The sequence below is a fragment of the Neovison vison genome, chromosome 9 (assembly GCF_020171115.1).
Source record: "Neovison vison isolate M4711 chromosome 9, ASM_NN_V1, whole genome shotgun sequence".
In the NCBI taxonomy this organism is placed as follows: domain Eukaryota; kingdom Metazoa; phylum Chordata; class Mammalia; order Carnivora; family Mustelidae; genus Neogale; species Neogale vison.
This window is the reverse complement of record NC_058099.1, coordinates 99,451,298-99,465,691: the sequence shown is the minus strand read 5'-3', so window position 1 is coordinate 99,465,691 and position 14,394 is coordinate 99,451,298. Positions and strand designations below refer to the sequence as shown.

Here is a 14,394-nt window from a genome sequence, read left to right as displayed (position 1 = left end):
GCCGCCCAACCGTACCTTCCCTTCAAAATCCACCGCGGACCCTGGAACAAAGCGGGACTGGGGCACTGAACCCCATGTAGTCGAAAATCTGGGTGTAACTTCTGACTCCCTCAAATTTAACAGCTTGGCTGGAAGCCTTCCTGATACCCAGAACAGTCAGCTAGCCTCTACTCCACACAGAGCTCTTACCATCCAGCAGCCTGGAGACCAGTGTTACGAACACAGTCCTAAGGAAGACAACACACACACGGCATGGTCCCGTGTTTACAGAAATAAATGCAGGTGCGTGTGGACCCGTGCAGTTCCGGCCCAGGCTGCTCTCTGCGACGCATTTCCCAAATCACCTCCTACGAAACCAGGAGACGCCTGTCACCAACTTGTTCCCAAAATACAACGAGGGGCCCAGCCTCCAGGAGGCACGGAAGCTTTTTCCGTTTACTGGAAAAGCAGAAACAAGCCACCGCTACACAATTTCTGGGTGCCACGGTGCTCCAACACAGTAGACCCAAGTCCCCGCCGGCACGTGTTTCCTGAGTGTCCCTGGGACTCTCTCCAGCAGGCAGAGGCGTCCACACGTGGGGTTCCTGTTCAGCCTCCCTGGATTGAGGCATGGGTCAGTCCTGCATGCCTGACTCGCTTCCCAGAGGCCCACAGTGGAGGCAGGCATGGCTCCAGGCCTTCTTTTCCGTGTGCTTTCCATAAACATGGCACTTGTGGAGAGGGCCCGTCCTGGTCCACGTCCGCGTTCTCAGGCCGGGTAAGCACAGGGCCAGGCAGATGGGAGGAACGTGCCGAGGCGCCCAGCTGAGCCACCAGCTTCCTGCTTCGCGCCAGCTCCCGGGCAGAGGCCCCGCCAGAGGCGGCGAGCAACGGCCATTCGCAGTGCCTTGTGCAGACCTGCGCGTCCTCAGTGTTTGCGTCCGACCGCCTTCAGATGTGTGCAGAGGTGCGAAGACACGGGCCAACGGGAGCGGCCTTCCCTTTCTTTCCGGCTCCCTCTGGCAACAGAGTACCTGGGGCACAGCCCTCTACTCTCTCCAGGGAACGAGCACCAGGTCAAGCTCCGCACACAGGAGCGCACAGGGGTCAGACGCCTTCAGCTGCTATGCGTACCAACAGCCCAGTTTATTTTTATTTTTATTTTTTTTAAAGATTTTATTTATTTATTTGAGAGAGAGACAGTGAGAGAGAACATGAGTGAGGAGAAGCGAGGAGAAGGTCAGAGGGAGAAGCTGACTCCCCATGGAGCTGGGAGCCCGATGTGGGACTCGATCCCGGGACTCCAGGATCACGACCTGAGCCGAAGGCAGCCGTCCAACCAACTGAGCCACCCAGGCGCCCCCAACAGCCCAGTTTAAAAGCAAGTGTTTATTCCTTGTGCTCTGGGGGGAGAAACACCCAGCACCTCGGAAGCAGGAGTTAATGGATGACCACCGTGCTTCAGGTGAGGCTCATGAAATCCTTGCACAAACCCAACAAGGCCCAAAATCCTAACCAAACCTTCCAGTCCTACCCAGCAATGTGTAAAATGGCTGAAACTGAATGCACATTACATCCTTAAAGCCATTTATTTTTAACTGATTGGCAAAATTTATTTTGCATGAACTGTTCCGGTCTTGCAAAGTTAACATGTCCCTTACCTCTCTTCCACTGTAGTTACGTTTCTAGCATTACCTACTATTTAAGGCTTGTATTTGTTTGGTTACCTTTTGCTCAGACCACGGCACTGGTTTACCACTCACGGTAATGCTACGGTAGGATAACGAGGGGAGACAGTAACATGAATTACCACATCCCTGGACGTGGCAGAAGCATGAAGGTAAGGGGCAAATTCACGGAATCTGGAAAATGCTTTCTCAAACCTCAGGGACACATACATTCACCTCAACGTCACACCTTTCTACTCCAGGTCATTTCTTGAACCACACGTGACTTACACGTCCACATGTGCTCTGGAACAGGAGGCACGTGTGCACCGACCACCGACCATTAGGAATAGGCGCCTCGTGCTCTTCAGCCCCGCAGGGTGGTGGCCGCGTGCTCACGAGCCTCTCCAGTGTGAATAATGTGGAAAGAAAGGCTATAATGAGAGGCTCAGGATGTGCTAGCTGGGGCCAAAAGGTCTCTTCCAGAGTTAACGGTCTACAATTAAGACTCAAAACAATTATGAGGGCGCCTGGGTGGCTCAGTGGATTAAGCCGCTGCCTTCAGCTCAGGTCGTGATCTCAGGGTCCTGGGATCGAGCCCCGCATCGGGCTCTCCGCTCAGCAAAGAGCCTGCTTCCCTCTCTCTCTCTCTGCCTGCCTCTCTGCCTCCTTGTGATCTCTGTCAAATAAATAAATAAAATCTTTAACCCAAAAAAAAAAAAAAAAGACAAAACAATTAGAGCTGGTTTGTTAGAGCAATGTCTGTGGTGTGACAGCAGCAACCAGAACCTGGCGGCTACTTGTGAAATCTGTTAAATGTAACTCAGTATAAGCACCGTATTGTCATTTAAGATAGTATCCCAATTTTCTTTTTAAATGTAACTGTATCATACACAAAGATTTAAGGGAGAAAAAGTGGCTTCTTTACTCTGGTACCTACAGAACTTAGAATTTATAACATACTGGTCCACTTAAAATACATGGCTTTTTAATTCTCTTTCAACATGCGAATGTGTTCCCTAAATTACAAGCTTTTCATTTATTTGAAAATGTTATAAAGCGGTAAGCGAGTGCACTGTCAACATGCTAGCCAGACCCTCAAGCATGAGCAAAGGCCTCTGTCCACAATGAGCTCCTTGTCCAGCAGACCAGAGACGGAGGAAAGCACTTGCATGCCAAGGGCGTACAGCCCTTCCAAGGAGCGGAGCAGGAGGGCTCACCGCGCACCTGCCACCGTCAGTGGACACCTCCTGCTGTCAGTCCAGCCCCTCGGAGCTGGAGGGGAAATCATGACCCACAGGCTTTAAGAGGTGGATGGACAGGCCTAGGCAGCCGTAGGCCAGGCCAAGGACAAGGGAGGAAACATGCAGTGAGGCAAGACCTTCTCAACCCAGGGGAGGGCATCACGCTGCTTCTCAGACCCTACATCACCCACAGTGACAACCTGCTATCTAAAAGCAAGTTTCACGGGTGCTTACTTGTGGGACGTCCTTTTCTTCATCATACTTGCAGACACACCAGCATGGCCTAAAAGAGAAGTGAATACAAGTCAATAAAAACTGGACAGAAAATACTTCAGAACTCGGAAAAAATTAACTTCTGAAAAACCACTGCATAAAGCATGAAATGAAAATAAACCATAAACAAGCCAACATATAGAATGCCATCTGTTTATCTAATTCTTAAAAAGGAGATAAAAGGAGTTCTGGGAAGATAAAATGACAGGGACAACAGCTCATCTCCCCAGATCACCCTTAAAAAACCACCCAAAACCACATGGACAAAAACCAAAGAAGCGACGATCTTAGCCATCAAGTATGATGTATCTGGGGGTAGGAAGGCGTCTGAACGGTGTTCCAAGTCCACTGGGCCACCTCTTTGGACCCATGTGGTAAAAACCACAGAGATGGCTCCTCAGCAGGAAGGCTGCAGGAGCCCCAGGAATCCAAGCTGCTACAGCCCATCCGGGCATCTGTGGACAGGAACAAAGTCAGAGGGCGGCGACAGGGTCACGACGCACCACAGCTCATCCCCGACGCGGAGCGGCAGACTGGACCCCACACCCCCGTGGGTTATCACCAGACAACGTAAGTAACAACAAAGATATTAAAAGTGCTGTAATAAATACGCTCACATATTTAAAGGAAGACGCACACAACACTTAAAAATGAAAAGAGGACTGGCATGAAACTAGTGGAAAACACAGGGTCTGAAATGAAGATGAGCAAACATGGTGAACCACGGACCGGATCCCACAAAGACCAGTTCCACGGCGATGAGGAAGAGCAGGGACAGGAACCGCCTCGGTGGCCCGATGCACAGTAAACCGCACCGACGACAGAGCGGACGGCACGGGAAAGAAGAAACAACTCTGGAAGAAGCAACGGCAGTGGGCCCTCCAGGTGTGCTAAGTATGCAGCCTCACGGCCAGTGAGCGCACCAACACCAAAGACAACCACGCCAGAGCACGTCCTCATCCCGTCTCTGGAAACCAGCAACCAGTAATAAAAGACTTTTAAAAGCTCCTGACAGTGCAACATACATTAAACGTAGGGAAACAGAGGCAATACTGACTCCAGATTCACTGTCAGAACAGCAGAGCCAGGCAGAAGACAGCGGGGCGAACCTGGGGACTCGGCACACGGCCAGCCCCGGCAGCTCCCAGGCCAAGGGAACGGAGAACCACGGCGAGCACAGACGCCACACGCACCAACTCAGACACGAGATGGAGAGGACGGCACCGTGGCCAACACCACAAGAGTTAATTTCGAGACAAAGTCACTGAGGATCAAGATGACATTCAAGATGTTAGGAGCCAAAGAACCAAAAAGCCCCTACATTTCAGCCCAGCCCGAACGTGTGTGGACCTCGTCCCAGAACAGTGAAGGACACAAGCAAAACCGGACGGGGCCAGCAGGACGCAATCACCCACAATCACATGCACCCATGTGAGCTCCTCCCTCCGTAACGGACGTAAGGCACGGGCAGAAAACCGGTGGAGACACAGAAGACCCAAGCTCCACAGACAGCCAACACGCACTTTTTCCCAAGTTCACAAGACCTTCACCCACACACCATCTGCTCCTCGTAACACAAACCCTCCATGCACTTCAAACAACATGGAATCATAAGAAGTTTGTGCTTTGGCCGCAAGAGAATTAAACGAGAAATAAATAGTATCTGGAAATGCCTGCGTTTTTGAAAATTAAATGACAATCTTCCAGAAGTCCACAGTTCAAAGACAAAACCACCGTGAAACTTGATCTTGAAAAACAAATGGAAACACGATCCGTGGAATGCAGCAAACACGGTCCTTACTACAGTGATCAAAATTCGCGCTGAGCAGCAAAAATAAACAGAAAACAGACTCTCTGACCACAGGCTCAGCATGGTGGTTCCCCAAGCTGGAGGCAGGCAGGTTATCCACAAAGTTCTCTCTCCTTGGCCTTACATGGAAGTGTGTGACTTAAACACACATTTCCTTCCCAGTATCCCATTCACAACTGTCAAGGTAAGTGCACAGGGGTAGAGATGGCCGACTGGTCTTTGCAGGATGATCTGTCACTGTTCCCAGGTGATGGCGCAGGGCCGCCCTCCTTCCACACGCAGCCAGCTCAGGGATGACAGGAGGACACAGCCTGGAAAGAGGGCAGAGTCCCCCGGAGCGCTGTGGAACACGGCAAGGCTTGGGGTAGACGATGAGGAGAGACGTGCACAAAGACAGGAAGGACTCGCTCGGGGTGGCTGGGCCTGCCCCAGACGTCAGCACGCCCTCCCCTCCCATGCGAGGACACTGGGCCAGGACAGCGGACAGCATCTGGGCTGCCCCGGCCCGCAAGTCCCCATGCGTCCTCATGGAGCTCTCGTCCCCAGCTGGAGGGGACCCTGGCAGAAACCATCTGCTAGTGATCACTCAGGAAACGCCTCCACGGCAGGCCTGCTGTCGGACAAGCAGCAGTTTATGAAACGATCCCCAAGCAACACGGATGAAGGGAAAGCGCGGGTGTCCTCATGGAAACTGAGGGTATCACGGTCCCCACGGGAACAAGAGGCTACCAAGACGGAAGGCAAAGAGCTCCTGAAACTGAACGCCACAAAGGGGAGAACGAGCTATTTCTGTGCTGTACCCCAACAAACCGAAGCTTAACTGGCAAAGAGTCAACCAGTCTCCCTTGGCTGGTCAGAGGCGCCAAGTCCCAGCAAACCACTGCCCCAAGCCTGGGGCCACCCGTGCCCGCGGACCACGCCAGCTCAGCGGGAAGGGCCAAGCAGCAACTGCCCAGCGGCCGGGGCCTCGGGGTGGAGAAGGCTGGGACGAAGCCTCTGGCCACCAATCGTGCCGAGGGGGCGCAGGGCATCAACGCGCTGGCACGTCTCACGTCCAGGAGCACTGCCGGGTTCTCCGGGAAGAGAGAAAAACCCCCACCTGCCTCCAGCAAGGGGAGGGGGAAAGTCCCCGTTTAGAAATCCAGCGAAGTGCTCAGTTCGCAGCAAGGCCTGCCCTCAAGAGCTCCACCTCGGGCCTGGCTCAGAGCCCAGCGGGCCTGAGGGAAGGGGAATTCGAAGCGCAGCCGCCGACCGGTCGCCCTGTGGGAGGAGGTGGCCCGCGGCACGGACACCGAGAGCCCACGCTACAGGTGCCCCGACACGGCCCGCGTCGCAGCCACACGGCACCGCACGCTGGAAAGCAAACGTGGTGTGAAGAGACAGCGAGCACCCGGCCCAGACCCCGGTTAAGACAGGGATGCTGGGACCATGAGACCGAGAGTTCTGAGTAACTATCAGTAAGGAGGTGGGGGCTCTACCCAAAAAGAAAGTATTCAACGTGAGAAAAGAGGAGTAATGTAAACAGAAAAATTAAAAGACACGGCAGAGCTCAAACACCGTAACGGAACTGAAGAATGTGTCTGGGGGACTCATGATGGAGAAAGCAGAATCATGGCAAGTGCTTGATTAAAAACCACAAAAGGCAGGGAAAAGTGGAAGAGGGAACAGGAAGAAAGCACCGGGCAAGAACAGAGAGACAATAAGAAACCGGCCGACATTAATCCAGCAATCACCAGAGGCCGCTGAGAAGACTTGCCGAGCTTCAGGACATGCCAACAGAAACCTCCAAACCTGAAAAGCAAAGAGAAAAAAAAGACAAAAACAGGAAAAAACAAATCAAAATATCCAAGGACCATGGGACAACTACAAAGACGTAACATGTGCGATGGGAATGCCAGGAAGAAGGAGACAAAGGAACAGAGAAGTATTAGAAGCAATAATGACTAATGATTTCCCCAAATTAAGGTCAAACGCTAAACCAGAGATCCAGAAGTTCAGAGAATGCCAAGCAAGATAAATACCCCAAAACCACATATAAGGACAAAGAAAAACTCCTGACAAGAGCCAGAGGAAAAACACCTTATGCACAAAGGAACAGGGCAGGAATTATACCCAACGTCTCCTCAGAAATCAAGCACGCAGAGAGAAGAGGGAGATAAAGTGTTGGTGAAAAAATTAAAAACCTAGAATTTTATATTGTTACCCTTCAAGAGTGAAGGAGAAGACTTGCTCAAAACAAGCAAAAGGTAAGACAATTTGCTGCCAGGAGACCTGCACTGTAAGAAATGGAAAAAGAAATTCTTCAGAGAAAAGAAAAATACAGCTGCGAAACTCAAATCTACAGAAAGATCATTAGAGATGGAATCAGTGAAGATAAAACAAAAACTTCTATTTTTATTATTCTTAACAGAACTGGTAACATTTGTTCAGAATACTAGCAACAACATATCAGATGATTATAGCTTACTTATAAGTGAACTGGATTAGTTATGAATGTGTATCCTGCCAACTCTAGGGCAGTTTCTTAAAAAAGCAAAAGAACAATGGCAATGAATAGAGAACAGTAATAAATACAGCAGATATTAATCCAATAATCACCTTAATATCAACGGTCTAAATACACCAATTAAAATATCAAGACTGTCGGGGCGCCTGGGTGGCTCAGTGGGTTAGGCTTCTGCCTTCAGCTCAGGTCATGGTCCCAGGGTCTCATGGTCCTGGGATGGAGCCCCACATGGGGCTCTCTGCTCAGCAGGGAGCATGCTTCCCCATCTCTCTGCCTGCCTCTTGGCCTACTTGTGATCTCTCCCTCTCTCTATCCAATAAATAAACAAAGTCTTTAAAAAAAAAAAGAAAAGAAAAAATATCAAGACTGTCACAGTGGCACAAAAAACAAGATCATATTGTACACTGTCCTAAAGAAATCCACCATAAAGATCTATTTAGATTAAAAGTAGACAGAAGGAAAAAGATACACCATGCTAACACGGATCTAAAGAAATGAGAGTACCTATATTAATTTCAGAGAGATTCCAGAGCAGGGAAGTCACCAGGGAAAAAATATATATATTATGATAAAGATAAATCTTTAGCCGTAACAATCCTTAACATGTGTGTCTCACAACAAAACATCAAACTAAGGAAGGCAAAACTGTTAGAACTACCAAGAGAAACTGATAAATCCATTATCACAGTTGGAACTTCAATAACCCTCTATCAGAAATGGACACACCCAGCAGGCAGAAAAATCAGTGAAGACACAGTCAAACCCCAAACCACCACTAATCGTGCTCGCTTCGGCAGCACATATACAAAACCACCACTAATCAAATGGATGTAACTGACATCAAAAGACCACTTTATCCAACAACATTCTAGACCATAAAATACACCTTAATACATTTAAAAGAACAGAAATTCTGCAACAGCTCTCAAACCACAATAAAATCAAACTAACATCAATAACAGAAAAAAAGCTGGAAAATCCCCAAATACTCAGCGATTAAACAACACACTTCTAAATACATAGTTCAAAGAAGAAATTGCAAGACAAATTAAAAAATGTTTTGAAGTAAATAAAAATGGAAATACAATCTACAAAATTTGTGGGATGCAGGGAAATCAACATGTAGAAAGAAATTTATACCACTGAATGCATGCATTGGAAAAGAGGAAAGATCTAAAATAAAAAATCTAAGCTTCTATCTTAGGAAATTAAAAGAGGAAACCATATTAAATGCAAAGTAAGCAAAAGATGTTATAAAGATTAGGGCGCCTGGGGCTCAGTCAGTGAAGTGTCTGCCTCTGGCTCAGGTCATGATCTCAGGGTCCTGGGACTGAGCCACACCCAACGCAATTGGGCTCCCTGCTCAGCGGGAAATTTGCTTCTCTCACTCCCTCTCCCTTTGCCTGCTGCTCTCCCTGCTTGAGCTCTCTCCATCAAATAAGCAAACAAAATCTTAAAAAAAAAAAAAAGATATTATTAAAAATTCTAACACAAATCAGTAATATTTTAAAAAGAAAATCAATAGACAAAAATCAATGAAATCAAAAGCTCATTCTTTGAAAAAATCAAAATTGATAAATCTCTAACCAGGATAACTAACAAGAAAAAAGACACAAATCAGTAACCTGAGAAATCAAAGAGAAGACATCACTACAGACCCCATATATACGACAGGTATGAGGAAAACTAATGAAAGAAATCAAAGAACAACTACCTAAATGGAGAGATATTCCACATTCACAGACAGACTCAGTATTGTCAAGATGTCAATTCTTCCCAGATGTTGCTGAGTGGCTTAGTCAGTTAAGCATCTGCCTTCAGCTCAGGTCATGATCTCAGAGCCCCAGGATCAAACCCCACATGGGGCTCCCTGCTCAGCCCACAGCCTGCTTCTCCCTCTCCCTCTGCCTCTGCCCCTCCTCCCGTCGTTCTCTCTCTTTCACCCTCACTCATTCTTTCTCAAATAAATACATAAAATCTTAAAAAGAAAAAAGAGGGGGGGGGGTCAGTTCTTCCCAACTGGATCTACAGATTCAATGCAATCCCAATCCAAATCCTAGTGAATTATTTTGTGTGTATCAACAAACCAGTTCTAAAGTTTATAGGGAGAAGCCAAACATCCACAACAGTCAACGCAATACTGAAGGAGGAGAACAAAATTGGAGAACTGACACTATCGGACTTTAAGACATACTATAAAACTACACTAATCAAGACAGCATGGTACTGGCTAAAGAATGGACAAGCAGATCAAATGGAGAACCCTAGAAAAGACCCACATATGGTCAACTGATCTTTGACAAAGGAGCAAAGGCAATAAATTGGGAGAAAAGATAAAGTCTTTTTGATAAATAGTGCTGGAATGACTACGCATTCCCCTGCAAAAAAATAAATACAGACAGAGACCTTACATCCTTCACAAAAATTGACCTAAATGCAGAGTGCAAAACTATGAAACTTCTCTATAGAGAAGTTAACATAAGGAAAAAAAACAAATGACCTTGGTTATGTTGATGACTTTTTAAGATAATACAATGGCACAATCTATGAAAGAAGTGAATTGATAAGCTGGATTTCATTAAATTGAAAAACTTCAGCTCTGTGAAAGACACTATCAAGAAAATGAGAATCTGGCTGTATGTGCTTGGCTGAGGAGCCAATGGAGTTAAACTACCATCTGTGGGATTATGACTGAACGCTTCTAAGTCAGAATCCTGCCCATCAGAACGACAGGGAAGCACTGAGGAGCCTTGGCTGGCCTCAGATAGCCAGACCCGACTGTCCCACCAGCAGCCCACTGCATTTAGGGACCAGGATCCGGTGCAGAGGGCCTGTCGTCCCCGGGGATGCAGGCGCAGCTGGAAAGGGGCCATCCCCTCGCCAGTCACGCAACACACGTCAGTGGGGAACCTGGTGCTAAACCATTCACAGACAACCTGCTTCTAGGTCAGGGTTTCATACATAGCAGAGCAGCTCCCTTACTGTTATCTACTGAAAGTCAGCCCTAGTCATAGGGGTGTTTAATTCTAAAATAAAATTTTTTAAAAAGGGAAGACAACCATAAGAAGAAAATACCTGGAAAACATACCTGATGAAGGACTGTTAATCCAAAACATAAAAAGAACTCTTAAAATTCAACCAGAAAACCACCTGATTCAACATGGGCCAAAGAGCCTAACAGAAAATGGCAAAAAATATGTATGAAAAGATGCTCTACACATCATAATGTCATCAGGAAAATGCAGACTAAAAACAAGGAGATACCACTCCACATTTAAGAGAATAGCCAAAATCGAGAACACTGGCAACACCAAACACAGCAGAGGATATACAGCAACAGGAACTCTCTTTCATGGCTGGAGGGAATGCACACTGGTGCAGCTGTGTTAGAAGACAGTCTGGTGGTTTCTTACAAACCATACTCTTAGCATATGATCTAGCAATTAGAGTCTTTGGTATTTACCCAAAGAAGCTGCCCGTGGATGTGTATAGCAGCTTTATCTGTAATTCCCTAAACTTGGAAGCAACCAAGACACCCTTTAGTGGGTGACTGGATAAGTAACAATGGTATATCCACAAACTGAGTATAACTCAGTACTGGAAAGAAGCAAGCTCTCAAGTCATGGAATAGCATAGAAGAAATCAAGTGCATACTGCCAAGTGAAGAAGCCAATCTGAGAAGGCTACATAAAATTCCACTCTCTGCCATTCCAAGAAAGGCATAACAATGAATACAGGAAAAGGTCAGTGGCTACCAGGGGCTGGGGGAGAGAGGGATGAAGAGCTGAAGAACAGTGGTCTTTCAGGAAGTAAAACTACTCTGACTGATACCAAAATGGTACATCTGAGTGATTATACGTTTGTCAATCCCAGAGAATGTACAATACCAGGACTGAATCTTAAGATAAACAATGGACTGTGGGACGTGTCCAAAGCAGATGCATCTACTATAACAAATGTACTCTCTGGTGGGGCTACTACTTACATGGAAGGCTGAGGGAAAGGCACCAGGAGTACATGAGAATCATACATGCTGCTCAATTTTGCTGTGAACTTAAAACGGCTTTAAGAAAATAAAGTCCTGAGGCGCCTGGGTGGCTCAGATGGTTAAGCATCTGCCTTTGGCTCAGGTCATGATCTCAGGGTCCTGGCACTGAGCTACACATGGGGTTCCCGACTCAGCGGGGAGTGTGCTTCTCCTTATTAATCTGCCTCTCCCCCTGCTTGTGCATGCTCTCTGTCTCAAATAAATTTTTTTTTAAACCTTTAAGAAAAATGAAGTCCTTTTTTTTAAGTCCTGTATTAGACCTATTCTTTCACCAACACTGAGCTAGACAACCAGAAAGCAATACTAGCCAAGTGGAGGTAAAAGGACTTTCAACACAGACTTCCATACCCAGCTAAATTACCAACTGAGGATACAGACATTTACATTCACATATGGGCTCAAAAATTACATCGCCCACAAATATCTCGAAGCTACTGGAGAATATTCTTCAGAAGACAAGTGAGGAAAAGATTCATTAACACACAGGATCCAAGAAACCACAGACATAAGCTAGCACCACAGAAGTCCAGCATGACTTCGGCAACAGGAGCGGAGATCCACGTGGATGCAAACAAGAGGCCAGGGACTTAAGGAAGTCCTCTCCCCGAAGCTGGCACTACACAGCGGCAAGTTTAAAAAAATAACTCCTACCACAGACAAAGTAACTCTGACTTTAACAGAGCTTCTAAAAGTAGAAGAAAATCAGGAGAGTAAAGAACAGAAAAAGGAAGGCCAAAGAGGCCTTACAGGATGTGATATTACCTCACACATGGAACTACAATGAGACTCCTTTCTTGCCCATCTGATGATATACTACAGCGGCAAGACCAGGGGAGAGACACACGCACAGGCCGCCTGCTGGTAAGAGGCTAAAACAGTACAAAGCCCATGAATACCTCCCAGAATTACATACGCATTTAAGATCTGATTCAGGTCGCCTAGAAATCCATCCGAATGACAATACACGGGCAGGACAAACAGACAAGTGGATTCACTGCAGTCATCATGTCTAATACAGAAGAACAGACACAACCTTAATGTTCAAGTAACTGACCTCCACACATGTATGAATAGCATTCAGCTGCAAAGAGGGGGAAGGAAGGAGGCCCGCTACAGCCTGCTGAGGAGAGGTCACCAATGCACCCCGTCCCATGGACTGCACCCTGACATCGGTTTGTCACTGAAAATGGGTGGCATCACTCATGTGAGGATCACGGACTTTCCACAGCAAACAGAGAAAGATCCTTTACTAGGTACTACATCTATTTGTTGATTGAAATGTGAAAAAAAAATAGAGCCAGAACTTATAAACTAAACTGTTCTATGACTCACAAAAGTTATTTAAACTGTACTAAACCAAGGTGGCTAAGAAAAACTACCTTCCCTCAAACTGTGTGAATAGCAGCTCACTCAGAGACGTCTGTTCCAAAACACTCCTGCCTCCTTTTACGGAGCCTCGCTTTTCCCAGCTTTGCAAATACCACACTTTTGACAAACTGAAGGTCTCTGACAACCCGGCATCAAGAAAGTCTATCAGCATCATTTTTCCCACAGCGTTTGCTCACTTCGTGTCTCTGTGCCACATTTTGGTAATTCTCACAATATTGCAAACTTCTCATTATTACAGTATTTATCACAGTGTTCAGTGATCAGTGCTTGCAACTCACTGAAAGCTCAGAAGATGGTGAGCATTTTTTTAGAATAAACTTTTTTTAATTAAGGTGTGTACACTGTTTTTAGACGTAATGCTACTGGACCAGTCGGTAGATCATGTAGTTCAATCTCAGGGCTGTGAGTTCAAGCCCCACACTGGGCACGGAGCTTACTTTAAAAAGAGGAGGGGAACGCCTGGATGGCGCGTTGGTTGAGCATCTGACTGTTGGTTTCGGCACAGGTCATGACCTCACAGTGGTGGGATCAAGCGCTGGGCTCCACGCTCAGTGGGGAGTCGGCGTGAGCTTCTCCCTCCCTCACGGCCCCTCCTCCCACTCATGCGCACTCTCTCTCTAAAATGGATTTAAACGAACAGACTTAATCTACTGCACACAGTAGGCAGACTGCAGCAGAGTGCAAACATAACTCTTAACACACACTGGGAAACCAAGACATTCATCTGACTCATTTCACTGCAATATTCACGTTATCGTGGTGGTCTAGAACCCAACCTGCAACAGCTCCCAGACATGCCTTCTACCAGCTGTTAATTCTGGGTGGGCTCAGATTTTCCAAAGATAAAGACCCTGTCTGTTCCAGCGGCTCACTCAGGCCTGGAATCCTCATCAATGTCACCCACGCCACACTCGGTGCCCCCCACCCCTACCAACTCCCACTGTGAACAGCTCTGCCTCTTCAGGAGCTCCCTGTCCCTGCGGCTGAGCAAATCTGCTAAGCCCCCGTTCCTGTGATCAGAAGCAGCCTCTGGTGGTGAGGCTTCAACAGACATAAAGGTACAGGACTATAACCTTAAGGGAGAAATCGGGAATTTTCTGAGTTAATACTCTTCCTCCTACAGGTAGAAAATCTGAAAACCCATCTCTAGAGAAAATACCCATTAACCCAGACACTTGGAGGCCCCAATACTGGTCCACAAGGCACCACCGGTGCACTTTAGGAAAACTGTATTAGAGACCTCAATTTCAAACGGGCAGAGAAGTAGAGAATATGACTGACTACACATTCCACTTGTCACTTTAAATAAAGATTTTTATTTATTTACTTTAGAGAAAGCGTGAGTGGCAGGGGCAGAGGCTCGGGGGGAGAGGGGCAGTGGCAGAGGGAGAAGCAGACTCCCCACTAAGCAAGGAACCTGATGCAAAACTCAATTCCAGGACCCCGGGATCATGACCTGAGCTGACGGCAGACGCTTA

At 47.1% G+C, this 14,394-nt stretch overlaps 1 protein-coding gene across 4 annotated transcripts in view; it reads right to left on the bottom strand.

Annotated features, from left to right (window-relative positions):
* SPIN1 (spindlin 1) overlaps positions 1-14,394 on the bottom strand; it is a 78,119-nt gene that overhangs the window by 20,148 nt on the left and 43,577 nt on the right. For 3 of the 4 annotated variants that reach the window (XM_044266081.1, XM_044266083.1, XM_044266082.1), the window contains exon 3: positions 3,125-3,173. The exons of the other annotated variant lie outside the window; for it this stretch is intronic. In XM_044266081.1, the coding sequence (XP_044122016.1) occupies positions 3,125-3,173 (49 nt within the window). The remainder of the gene's footprint in view (positions 1-3,124; positions 3,174-14,394) is intronic. 4 annotated transcript variants of the gene reach the window in all.